We start from the raw sequence: 14,423 nt of genomic DNA on the forward strand, positions 1-14,423 counted from the left end.
CATATATATATGTATACATATACACACACACACACAAATATATATCAATGTATATATATTTATATATATTTATGTGTATCTGTTGGCATAGCATACCGTGTACATGTAGCATACATGTTGCATAATGAAAATCAAAATGATGATGAATCTTGAAAACAGTGCCTGGAAGTGTCCTTTTTCATTACGGCTAACTTGACCCTGCACCGCCCGCCCCCCAGTCAGTTTCTGTGAAGAAGACTTCCGGTAGTGTGTCATGGCGGTGGGATGGTGAATCCTAAAGAAGGAGAAAAAATCTCGCCCCTTTCGTCCTTTCCCACAGATTCAAGACAATTTCCATGCATTACTAAGCCCGTCAGCTGCGGTCTTGCATCTTGGATTTAGCAGCAGAGGGCTGCGGTGTCCGTCCGCCTGGTCATGGCGGCTCACAAACCAGTGGAATGGGTCCAGGCCGTGATTACTAGATTTGATGAGCAGGTAAGATGGGCTCATTCAGTAGATGGGTGTAGCAAGCTTCGGTAGTGTTGACGCTGAAGTACTCTAATTAACGTAATATATACAGCAACGAGGTGTTTTGAAAATCGAATTAAATACCGATTCATTTGTCAAATGTACTTTCTCCACTGTAGTGTACTGTGTTTGCTTCTTCCAGCTGCAAAACACTGAAGATGAGGTCTTTCTAGCTAGCGCTGTCTCCACGATCAGTTAGCACGTTTATCTCATATTATAATTGAGCTGTTGGGATTTGCCTGTTCCAGTGGGGAATAATGTTAATAAAACATTATATCTAGAACATTTGAACCAGTGAAGACACGTCTGTATGCCATTTAAAGTTGATCTGTCGTTTTCTCTCTTGTCAGCTAGGTAGCTAACATTAGCAGGCCTAGCTTTCTAATGTAAACAAAAAAGATGTGGCTGGGGTAGCACACTGCATCCAAAATATCTTATGAACTTACTGGGGTGTGAGTACTAAAAGTTAATGCGCCTCTTTCTAACAGCTATTTTCTTAACAGTTACTGTGAGACGCCTGCTTTTCTTTATTTGTAAGAGAAATCCATATCAGTTTATACTCAAAACTTAGCTCTTGTTACAATGTGTGTTCGTATTAGTTATTTCCTTTAAGTATGACACATCTACGACGTCGACAAAACATGCATCAGCTGTTTACAAAAGAAAAAACCTCCCAGTCAGACAGTAGTCAAAGTTAATTTTGGTAGATTGTGATTGTGAAAAGTAATTCGCTTTTCTTAAGTTGTCTTGGGTGTTAGTTGATACAGATCATGGCTTGTACGTAGGATTTAGCAGCTTAGCCTGGATTACTACCACTGGAAAAAGTGGCTTTCGGTGTTACATCTACTTGTTAGTTATTATTGCACCAAACTCCAATTAAAACCTCACAGGCAACAGTCTGTGCTGAAATACACATAGTTTGTCATTGACACTATTACATTTTGAGCAATCTGAGCGTGTTTGGAAGACACTAATATTAATAATTAATAGAAAAAGCATTTAATGGTCAGTGTTTATATTGCTTACTGCCTACCTTGCTTTTTTTTTTTTTTTTTTTTTTAAAAACAACCTTTGTCGTATTTTTTTGGGGGGGATATTTGTCACACTTACATGATTCAGAGCAAATTTTAATGTTAGACAAGGATAACCCAAGGACATCTGGCCCTCCTTTTTCAATTTACCTAAACCTATCTAGGTCTATGTGAAAAAGTATCTTTTCTTTTTCTCTTAATAAATTAACTCAACATTTAAAAGCCTTTGATTTTTACTTATATTTGTCTAATATTACATTTTGTTTATATATATATATATATATATATATATATCTATATATATCTATATATATATATATATATATATATCTATAGAGAGAGAGAGAGAGAGAGAGAAGAGATATTAAAAACTTTAATTTTAAAATGGCAGTTGAAAATTTCCTTGTAGACAAGCATTTTGGCAGCATTTGAGGAATGATCTATGTCCATACTTGAAAATTAATAGGTGACCATTACAGTTAATTGACTGGTCACGCTGTCTGCATGTATAAAATAGACATGGACAACAAAGCCAGCAAGCAACCCTTGTAGTTCTTTGTGTGCTGATTTAAGCACTTTGTTTTTGTTTCCTTTGGAAAAGAGTCACAAGATACTGATGTGACAAGTCAGTTGAGGAAACATGATTGATAAGATCCAATCAGGAAGCACATACATGTGTCTGTGTCACTGTTTCCAAAAATTTCTTTATGCTTGTTCAGACCGGGGAGAAAAAACAGGTAAGAAGTTTTCCCAAGAAAAGTCTGAATTTTAGAAACCCAGACTTGTGTGGATGGTAGCTGTAAACCTAGCAAAAGTTACTAATTTAAAATTATTATTTTTTGACTATAAAATCAAAACTGTTAAAATATCAAAGAAATTATTTGAGATTACATAGATTTTGTTAAGTATGTTTGTTATATGTGGTCAGTTTTTGGGTTGCTACTGTGAAGGATTTTCACTTCCCAAAAAATGTCAACATTTTGAAGTATACTTTTTTGTACTAGTATAGTAGCAGTTACAATGAAGCTTTAAAATAAACAAGAAAAGAAAAAATGTAATGAATAAATATTATATAGCATTTCTATCATTACTGAGACCAAGCTATTGAGTCTGACAAATACTTGAAGAGGTGCAGATGAGTTGCATTAATTTTTTGTAATACAGTAGAAAAGAAAATGGATTACGTGTGATTGCTGTGATGGTATGTATAGCAAGAAACCAAATGCTATACCACATCAGCACTGCTGGAAAATGTTTTCAGTTTTTATGTTACTGGTTTAGTAGAAGTAGGCGAAGCAATCCAAATATCCCTAGTATAGATACCAGTTTGCTGATATTGGTATCAGATTGATATGTGATCGGCTCAGAATGTAGCCATCTGAGCTTGCTGTCCATACCTGAGGTCTTGGAAACTACCAAACAAAGACTCACAGGTTTGGCCAGCCGCTTGACGAGGTATACCAGAGAGATTGAAGGCAGAAGAATAAACTAGCTGTTCTCCACAGAACCATCCAAGGTATATTCCCAGTGGCAGGGCAACAATATGACAACAGCTCCACAAAGGGTGGAGACTGAGCAATACTGGAAGAGCATATGGGAGAAGGATGCAACACATAATGACTACGTCCTGCCCGTGATCAGGTACCCTGCTGGGATAATAAGATGGCCAAAGGAGGAGGTAGAAGCCACTGACATCAAGACCAGGAAGCTCCTGACCATGCATGGAGGGTTTCATTCTAAGTCTAGCACAGTGAGGCTGTACGCTAAGCAGAAGGAAGGAGGCTTGGGACTAATTAATGTAAGTTTCCATGACCGACCGTGTGCTCAGTGAAACCCAAGAAGGAGGAGGAACCATCATGAAAGGACAAGCCCCTGCACATTATGTACCTATGGCAGATAGAGGAAGTGGCTGACATCAAGAAATCCTACTGAAAGACAGCACAGAAGACAAGGTGCATAGAGGCTGGGGTCTGTCACACCAGGCAATATTCTAGGGCAGGATGTGTAAAGATGCCCCTGAGACAATCCAACACATAACAGCAACGTGCAAGATGCTAGCAGGCAGGGCATACATGGAATGCCATAACGAAGTGGCTGGCATAGTATACAGCAGGGGTCAGCAACGCTGGGCACGCGTGCCAGCTGTGAAGGGTTAACTAATGGCACAACAGGCAGTGAATTAATCGGAGAAGGTGCATTAAAAATAAATGGCTGGGCCAGCGGTGCACATCGCACATTAGCTCGCATAGACACATTAGTTGTGCCGCTTCTTAATGACGGTATCTTAGCTAACCCCAACAACCACATTCAGCTTGTAAATAACTTAGCCTACCGGTGAGAGGGACGTTGCTCGCTGGCAGTTTTTTTTCAAGCGATGTTGAAATTTCCACATTCCGACACTTCAAATTCTTCAGGAGCTGTCCGCTCAGCGCAGCATCAGCACCGCGGAAATACACGGATACATCCGTAGACTCAAAACAGAATTCGCAATGCGTTTTCGGGACTTTCAGGTGTATGGACTAGAGATGGACCGATCCGATATTACGTATCGGTATCGGTCCGATACTGACGTAAATTACTGGATCGGATATCGAAGAGAAATAAAAAATGTAATCCGATCCATTAAATATCAGAAACCATCTCACAAAACTTGCCACACGGCGTAACTCAGTTCATAACCGTAGCACGTCGGAGCAGTATGCATCACGTGATAGAGCGGCTGTGTGTATTTGGAGCCTCGCTACCAAACCAGCATTTCATCTCCGAGGAAGTTATCCCAGAGAGAAGTGAAGCAAGTGTGTAAGTTCGTCTCTGAATCTTTGTAAAGCATTCCCACGTTAAGCTTAACAACCGATATATGGAGCGACTGCCTCTCTCTCCTGCTGCTACTTCAATCATGAAACTGATCAATGATCAGCTGATCGGCTTTTCTGTTGCGAGTCCGTCTCTCTTTTTTGTTTTTGGCCCACTTTGGACCAGAAAGAGGAAACCAGCGGCTGAACAACAGCAGCACGTTTAAGCTTGATAATCTGTTGTTAGAATTTATTTAATATTACTTTCTACACCAGGATCTTTTTCTACGTAGCTGACGGCTGGTAACTGTGCAGAGGCGTATCTAGCAAAGTTTAGCCAAGGGGGCCGATAGGGCATGAACAGGGAAAAGGGGGCACAAAGACATACTTTTCTTTGTTATTCTAATTTAAAATGTCTAGCTTTTTATAAATAATTATCTGAATCTTACACCCAAAGTTTTAATCTGATGTCAAATGTATAGAAGTCCATTACTGTATATAGTAACTGTTAAGTCTAATATACCCTAGTAAGCTATAGTACTTTTTCCTTTGGGAAGATACCATCTGTACAGTCTGCCATTCTGTAGAAGAAAGATGTTGAATCTATTTAATTATTCTTCAAAAATAATTTAATTCTGTCAAAGGAGCTTGCAAAGAAAAGCGTCTGGACTTCTTTAAGTTACTTGAAGACGTTTCACCTCTCATCCGAGAAGCTTCTTCAGTTCTAAGGTCAAATGGTGGAGAGTCCCAGATATAAACCTAGTGGGAGTAACCCCCCACAGAGGGACAAAAGGACCCCCTGATGATCCTCTAATTGCCTGAGCCAAGGTGATTAGAGGATCACCTTGGCTCATGCTTGGGATGTCATGCTTGGAGAAAACTCTCCTCAGGAGAGTTTTCTCCAAGCATGACATCCCGGTGCATTTCAGACCCAGCAACACGCTCAGACAAAAACTGGTTCACCCGAAAGACAAAACGCCAAAACGCAGACTTAACAATGTGGTGTATGCTGTACAGTGCAGCGAGGAATGCCCAGACCTCTACATTGGAGAGACCAAACAGCCACTTCACAAGCGCATGGCACAACACAGAAGAGCCACCTCCACAGGACAAGACTCAGCAGTCCATCTGCATCTTAAGGATAAAGGACACTCTTTCGAGGATACCAATGTTCACATTTTGGACAGAGAGGACAGATGGTTTGAAAGAGGAGTGAAAGAAGCCATCTATGTCCACTGTGAGCGACCATCTTTGAACAGAGGCGGGGGTTTACGACACCAACTCTCTGCCATCTATAATCCAGTTTTGAGATCCCTTCCCAGACGCCTTAACGCCCACTCACATCCTGGGCCATCTGACCTCAGGAATTCGCATGATAAGGTGGGGCCAGGTTTCACAATGAACACACCCGAAACTCTGGCTGATTGGGACCCACACCCAGTTTCACACCTTGGCTCAGGCGATTAGAGGATCATCAGGGGGTCCTTTTGTCCCTCTGTGGGGGGAAACTCCCACTGGGTTTATATCTGGGACTCTCCACATTTGACCTTAGAACTAAAGAAGCTTCTCGGATGAGAGGTGAAACGTCTTCAAGTAACTTAAAGAAGTCCAGACGCTTTTCTTTGCAAGCTCCTTTGACTACGATGACCTGGATGACTGAGAACCTTCACAGACAATTTAATTCTGTGCATTTTTTTTCACACTGCATCAAATTAAAGTTGATTAAGTCGATTAAGCATCATTAGGTGGAGGGTGGTTCCCTATTTTTTTTGCTGGGAGTTTGCAACCCTATTAGTTAGGTTGCTTAATATTTCTGCTAAGTACTCTTTAAAATACCAGAATAGGGAGGATGGAGCAGGTAGGGCTGCTCGATTATGGCAAAAATGATAATCACGATTATTTTCACTGAAATTGAGATCACGATTATTTGACGATATTTATTTAACCCTTTAAGACCTACTATAGAACCAAGTCCACCAGAGCTTATATTATTTTTATTTATTTTTTTTACATGCTGTAGTGCCATTTGTGAGAGCATTTCAAGTTGCTATACATCAATACAACTGTTATAGCCCATATTTTAATAATATGTATGCATTAAGTGCATAGTAATTACATAAATTGCAAAAAAGTGCAATAAACTACAAAAAAAATTGAAAATCGCTTTTGTTTTGTTTACATATATTTCTACTTGGAGAAGTTTAAGAGGTTTATCCCTCAAAACTTTAAATATAATAAAGTTGCAAAAAATAGTTTCCCACCACAGGAAATTTATTTTGAGTGTCTTCATAGTTTTATTTTGGAGATACAGCAATTTTTATATACTGCAGGAAAAACAAAAAACAATCCTATGATGCAAATTTGCAAAGAAAACAGCATGTGCATCATTTCACTGTGGGAAGTGTTACGAACAGCTGATAGGAATGGCAAAGCGTGTTTCTGGAATATTATGTTTTTGTTCCTGCAAGCGCTTTTTATGCAATTTTTGCAAAGCTATATGTGGAACGAAACCGTGACCGAGGACAAGCTGATGGCATAAGATGTAAGTACAACTCCTCCGGTTTCATATGCAAAAAAATTTATTGCGCTAGCTTACACGGTTCAGGTTCTACAGGGATTTAAAAATAGTTACGCAAAACGGAGCGTGCTGCACTGACCGGCTTTAAAGGGTTAACAATGACTTTAAAAAAATAATATAAAATAGTGTGCAACACCACTGAAGTTTTTTTTTTTTTTTAAACTCTTTTCAACCAACGGCAGTCACTCTCCTCTCCAAATAACTATAGCTTTCCGAGCTTCCCTCGGGTCCTCTTAATCAGCGGTCTCCACCCTTTTTTGCGCCACGGACCGGTTTATGCCCGACAATATTTTCACGGACCGGCCTTTAAGGTGTCGCGGATAAATGAGGGAGGGGCTAATAATCGGCTCAGTCATTTTTAATGATCGTTGAAAGCCCAGATCGTAATCGTGATTAAAATTCGATTAATTGAGCAGCCCTAGGAGCAGGTTTAAGTTCATTAGATTGATCAGTTTTGCTGAACTATGACATATTTTGGGTGCAGTGTATTTTTTACATACAGGTATAACAGAATAGCTTTAGTGTTGTTGTTTATTTAAACTTGAGTATGAACTTATACAAAATGCAGCAAGATATTAAAAAACAGTTTTATTGATTAAAAAACACTATCGGATTCATATCAGTATCGGCAGATATCCAAATTTATGATATCGGCTACAATGTAGCTTGCCATCGCCAGTGTGTGAATGTGTGTGTGAATGGGTGAATGACTGAATGTAGTGTGAAGCGCTTTGGGGTCCTTAGGGACTAGAAAAGCGCTATACAAATGCAGGCCATTTACCATAGTTCTTTCCATGGATTTTAAATTGGATACAGGTCAGGTGATTTGCTGGGCCATTCTAGAACCTTTATTTTCCTTCTCTGAAACCATTTGAGAGTTTCCTTCCCTGTGTGTTTGGGATCACTGTCTTCCTTAAATGTCCACTCTCATTTCATCTTCATCATCCATGTAAATGGCAGCAGGTTTTTATTGTTTGTTTGGTTTTTTTTGTTTGTTTTTTTCGGGAATGTCTTTTCTCTCTTAGTGCTCTCTTTGGCTCTCAGACAAATCTTATGATAATTATTTTCACACCTCTGTATGAAATCTTGGGGGAAGCAATTGGTCTTGACTAGTTTATAGTGAAGTTTTGTTTTTTCCACTTCCAGATTATGGCACTAACAGTGCACACTGGGACCTTTAGTAGTTTAGAATTTCTTTAGTAACTAATGCCATCAGTATGTTTTGCAATAATAAGGTTGTGAAGGTCTTGAGAGAGCTCATTGGTTTACTCATAATGAGAAGTTTCTTGTGTGACGCCTTGGTAATGAGACACCTTTTATATAGGCCATCAGTAGTAAACTAGATTATATAATTTGCGCTAAGTGACAGGACCGTTTTCTAATTATTAATAGATTTTAGCTGGTTTAATGACTTTCCATTTCCCTGTTTATTTTTTCAATACATTTTCCTTGTGTCATTTCTAATCAGGGCAGGGGAATATGGCCAAAAATATTTATCACAATATATATTTGATAACGATATAACTGACGATATAATTGACGCAAGACAAAATACTTTACAACTTCACAACTTTATTAGTGCAAAAAAAACCCATCAATGTATTTTGACTTAAACAAGCAGCTGTTTTTTATGTGCATTAAAGTTATATAAAAATTTTACAGTGCAAATGCAAATTCCTTGCTGACAGTTTAACCAAAAGGCATTTCCAGTGGAAATTGGCCGACATATCCTCAGCATAACCATGTATAATATCCACAAAACAAAACCTCTGATCCCAATCTCTCTAAGCAGCTTTGCTCAGACTTAAAAAGAGGTTATACACACACAATACGGTAATATTATGTTGAAGCACAGTACGTATTTCTCCGCGAGGCTCCTGACTACGATAGCCGTAGTGCTCTGACAATCCATCAAGCGGTGCGGCTTTGTAGCTTAGCAAAGTTGTACTAAAACATTTGACAGATTTTTGAGCGCCGTGTAGCACATAAAATCGGTTTGGTAATAACGACGGCCCGCTAGCATGCTCTACCAAAAAATATGCTTTGGTGTGTATCTGACGGACGAAAGCCAAACCAGCTCCACCCACTGAAGTTGCAGAATTTTTACAAACCAGTTGTGGTTCATCTGTTTCATTCAACGATCCGCTTTCGTCCTTCTCATTCTCCATCGCCACCATGCTTTTTCCATTATGTGCTAATGAAAACAAAGGCACTGCGCATGCGCGTTTTACCCATATTCTGTCGTGATATTTCATTTTTTTATCATTGCCCAACATTACACCGGTATTACCGTGAATGGTATGATATGGCCCAGCCCTATTTCTAATTATTGGACATAATTTATCAGTTTGATTTCTTTGCATGTGTGGATTGGATGGGTTGTTATCAACATCTAGTGAGAATTTCATATCAATATCACCTTTAGAAACGTGTATATGTATATTTACTTAGAAAATTAGCAATGTGTTCAAAACTTATTTTACCTGCTGTATATTGCTATATACTGTCAGAATTATTTTCCCTCCAGGGAATCAAGAACCTACTCTTTTTAGAAAACCGTTTCCTGGTAGTCCAATTCCTTGGAATCGTTGGTCTGCCTGCCTATTGATTCTGCTTATTGGTTTTTGTGCTTGCGTGACAATCAGGTGATTGAGGAGGAAAATAGCAATGCAGTGGATATGGACATTTATTTTTATTGCTCTAAAGGACGAGAGCACAGTGGTAAAGTGGAAAACTGCATCCAGGACAGAAACGAATGCATTATGCTGCAACTTTAGTTCTTTGCACGTATCTGCACAGACAACATAGTAATGCTAAGCTAGCCAAGAACCCAATACTAAAGCTGAGTGAATGCCGATCCCAGCAGCAAGACCCTTAACTTCTATAGGTAACAAACAGATGAACAGTTAGGCTGCAGCCTCCCTTTCTAGCTGTTCATGTTTCTAATGCGGAATCACTTTGCGTCTTTGCTTTCTGCAGTCAGATTTGTATTGTACTAAGAGAAAGATCTTAGTAATTAAGTAACGTACTGCATTACTTTGAGGAACGTTTTCTGTGTAATATGTGCACTAATTACTACTTTGAGTAACGACTCCAACACTGATCAAAACAAAGAAGGGTGCTACCCTAACAAAATGCACAAACGTTTGACCGAAAAAAATGCAATTTGCATGTAATGTAATTTTTTCTATTGCTGCTTAGCAATGGTGGTTACTCTCAAAATGGAGCCAATGAGAATCAATAAGAAAGTGAATCGATAAGTGATGTTTATAATGGAATCGGAATGGGGATTTGAATTTATCAATTCCCATTCCTAACTACAGATGTGGTGTTTAGGTTTAAAGTGATGATGGAGAACTATAGAGAAGGTCGGAAGGCGATAGACTATATCTTTGTGGATCTAGAGAGAGCATAGTTCCACAGGTGTGGTACTGTGGTAATATATCAGGAAGTCAGGAGTGACAGAGCAGTATGTCAGTGTGGTGCAGAACAAGGGAGGACAGAAAGCCAATAGTGAGGTGTGTGGTAGGTGTGACAGATGTGTTCAATGTGGGAGTGGGATTACATCAGGGATCAGCTCAGAGAGGCTTTTTGTTTGCGATGGTGATATACAGGCTTACACATGAGATTGCTGGTGATATAGCTGTTCTCACTGTTGACAACACTCCCATAACTTTCCACTTTTATTTAATAATAATAATAATAATGGATTGCATTTATATAGTGCTTTTCGGGGCCCTCAAAGCGCTGTACAATTCCACTATTCATTCACTCTCACATTCACACACTGGTGGAGGCAAGCTACAGTTGTAGCCACAGCTGCCCTGGGGCAGACTGACAGAAGTGAGGCTGCCATATCGCGCCATCGGCCCCTCTGGCCATCACCAGTAGGCGGTAGGTGAAGTGTCTTGCCCAAGGACACAACGACCAAGACTGTCTGAACTAGGGCTCGAACCGGCAACCTTCCGGTTACAAGACGAACTGCCAACTCTTTCAGCCACGATCGCCCCATTTGTGTTGCCATCAGGTGCAATATGACCAGAATCTCATATCCCAATATAAGACATCTATCGTCCCGATAACGATATAAATCACAAAAATGTAACATTTTCTGTAAATTCTGTGAATCTCGGGCAGCTCGACTTACGTGAAGTGTTTCCAGCTGGGCATCGTGTACCTGGAGTCGAGTGTTTTAACCGATGCATGAAACGATGCATTTTTTTTTCTTTTTTTTTTGTGTCCCGTTTGGATCTTTAGCCATCAGAATTGTTGTCTTAAGGCCAAGAAAGATGCCAAGCGGCGATGCATTTTTAGACATAAATTGTAACGGCCGCTGTTTTCTTTGTGAGTATTTATTACACGGCGTGCTGCGGGGAAAAGCCTTTTCAAACGTTTGAGTCTAAGGTTTTGTTTTTTTTTAGCACCTGCCAGCTCTTTTTTGCTTCTCATCCGTAAATACTCTGCATGCTCTTTCACGTCGTTCAGTTTATTTTGAAAAGTCTCAACAGGATCTTGAGCTTTATTGTGCAAGGTTTATGTGGAAAATAAACAAGCGGACACGCAATGGTTTTACCGTCATTGTTGCTAACGACAACGCATAAAAACAGGCGCTTGTCCGTCCGTAGTGTGGCTATATTAAATATAAGAGAAAGAGAGAACTTAAGAAATGAATATAGCCACTACAGTGACCATCAAAACAGTGGAAAAAATATTGCCGTAAACAGTTTATTTTGCGACACCACGAAACAAACGATAGCGTAAAATGAAACGATAGATGTTTTTATATCGTCATCCGATATATATCGTTATATCGAACAGCCCTAGTTGCCATATAATTTTGTGATTGGCTGACAAGGATAATTGAAGATGCTAGGGGTAGGATGAGATGGAGGCAGATGATCTGCTGTGGTGACCCCTAAAGGAAACAGCTGAAAGGAGTAGTAGTACTAATACTATTGCAGCAACAATCATAACTACAAGTATGTTGCTGTTCTCTTGGCAGTGACATTTTCTGAATTGCCTATGTACTTTGTATCCAGAAAGAATTTAGAAGAATGGGAGAAACAGCCCAAGATATAGATTGGCTATATATACGGTGGATGTAAAAAGTGTGCACACCCATGTTAACCCAGGGTTTTGTGATGTTAGACCACAGTAAACAATTTCAAAAGTTTTCCCACCTTCAGTGTGACCTATAGCCTGTACAGTTCCCGGCGAGTTTACATGGTATTAAATGACTCTCAAAAGCTTATGAGAAGACTAGACAAAATCTGGTCAGGGAGACCTACACCAGCACTGAAGAAATGTGAATTATGATGAAGAATAAAAACAGTGTAATATTCAACATGAATAAATGTCTCATTAGGACATGCATAATATTTTAGCTAAAATACTCTTCACTGCACACACTGACATTTTAAATTTAAAAAAGCCTTAGCATTGGAAATTCTTAACAGAATTTAAGAACTTTTACAGACAACATGCAACAATAGCTGCAGATTGTTTTTTGTTGTTGTTGTTGTTGTTTTTAACTCAATGTTTGAAACTGAAATAAAAATTAAGTGTTTACAATTCTGATTCCATTTTTAGTTTCATTTTTTTAAACAGCACAAAGGGCCAATGATGATGAGAATAGTGCTGCGCTGCACTAATCATGTTGTTGGAATAGTTACAGCTACATGGGGTTAGGTTGATGCTTTCTTAGCTGGTAGCAACATATGTGTTAATCTTTGAGCTGCTACGCAATGGTACATTACAGCAAGGTAAAAGACTTAAAATGAAAACGTGAAATGTTAATAAAATCTTCAGCTAGAGGGCACCTCAGCAGACACAGCCTGAGGCTCAAAAGACTTCCTTGTTTTTTTTTAACATTTTATGTTGCATACATCTTTCCACAAAGGCAGGTAACACTTGACAAGGCATGATGCCAGTATCGAAAATATCAGATTTAACCCTTGTGTGGTGTTCATATTTTTGTTACTCAGCCAGTGTTCATGGGTCTGGTGGACCCGCCAGAGTTTTGGCTTTCCAAATTAACACTATCAAACAATTTTTTGTTAAATTACTCATCAGATGTTTACTTCATCCCAATTACAAACCATATGAACAGCAAACATGGTTAATTTTTTCCCTTTAACTTTTGTTAGATCACATTTATGAATCAATGTGCTTCTCGGGTTTTTTTTGTTTTGTTTTTTAATGTTATAAAAAATATATCAGTTATAATCAAGTGGAGTGAGTGGAAAGACACAACACATTTACACGTGAAGCAATATGTTTCACAACTAAATGGGATCAGCTGCTCATCAATGGTGACATTAGGCCCAGGGTTGTAAAACAGGGGGAGGTGTTGCACACACTTATCCCACACTGTCCTGATGGCAGCTAGCTTGTCTCTCTGCCGTCGAGCTGGTCTGTCATCTCTGTTATCAAAACGGATAATCCTGGAAATTTTGTGGAAGTTTTCCAGAGACATTGATGCACGGAAAGGTTCGTGCCGGTTTCTGCATCCCACAGGGATTCTGTGGATTCCCCTTTGGACCTGAAAACTCCTGCAAGGATAAGGACCCCAAAGTAGGCCTTTGGGGTTCTTAGATCTCCTTCCATCTCTCTCCAAAAACACACCTTCCTTCTAGATTACTGCAATCCAGAATAATTTTCTGGATGGAATCTGGGATGAAAAGCTCAAATGAAGACTTGATGTCCTGTCAGCCGTGTTGGCCCTGGCTTATCACAGTAACAGCTCTGCAGGGTGGCTCATTTCTTGGGCAAGAAGACCATTCAATTTCACCAGTTATTGACATCCATATTTCTTGCTGTCTGGTGGGCTTGTTCTGGTCCTGGAGCTGGCTGCAGATGGGGTACTCGTCTTTGTTTTGTTACTAAATGGTGCTCAACCTCATCGTCTTCTTCAAAGTCCCTGTCAGACTCTGAATTTTCAGAAATGTGAAATATTCTGAAACCTCTTTGTCAACATCATCATCCAAAGCTCCTCTCTCTTCCAAAATCAATTGGACGGCCCTCGCAGCAGATAATCTTTTGCCATCTTGATCAGTTGTGATAAAGAACCACACTGGCAAAGTCTTATTTATAGTATTATGCCCCTAATTTGCAGGTGGGACAGGGTATGAGAAAATAAAATTTGGATCCCTCAAGAAAGAGGGTAAAATGTGTGGGAATGTAAGAGCAGACGGTGTTGGTAGTTGAATTTTCAACAATGTTGCAACTTTGTGTGGGAGCAGGAGGGGAAGAAAACACTATCAGCAGCACCAGAAAGGAGGAAGACAGAGTATGGGAACACAGGACCTACACTTTCAACACTTTTATTAGACCTGGGTCCAGTGGACCCGAACACCTTGTATGTAATGTAAATGCGTGGGGGGAGGTACAGTATGAGGTCATTGAAAATTAGTTCGGATTTATGTTCTTCACAGAAAATAAGCCAAAGCCAATGAATTTCAGGTTGAAAAAATAATTAATTGTTTAATTTTTCTTTTGAAAAAAACTGAAAACGGG

The 14,423-nt window shown here is 39.4% G+C and overlaps 1 protein-coding gene across 6 annotated transcripts in view; it reads left to right on the forward strand.

The window, feature by feature from the left end:
• Positions 1-206: 206 nt before the first annotated feature.
• Positions 207-14,423, forward strand: part of nf1a (neurofibromin 1a) — a 137,304-nt gene continuing 123,087 nt past the window's right edge. For 4 of the 6 annotated variants that reach the window (XM_082502103.1, XM_082502097.1, XM_082502100.1 and 1 more), the window contains exon 1: positions 207-474. In XM_082502103.1, the coding sequence (XP_082358229.1) occupies positions 415-474 (60 nt within the window). In that variant the 5' untranslated portion in view covers positions 207-414. The remainder of the gene's footprint in view (positions 475-14,423) is intronic. The other 2 variants (XM_082502098.1, XM_082502101.1) reach the window with 1 other exon arrangement.

Source organism: Aulonocara stuartgranti, assembly GCF_965226115.1.
Source record: "Aulonocara stuartgranti genome assembly, chromosome: 14".
NCBI lineage: Eukaryota > Metazoa > Chordata > Actinopteri > Cichliformes > Cichlidae > Aulonocara > Aulonocara stuartgranti.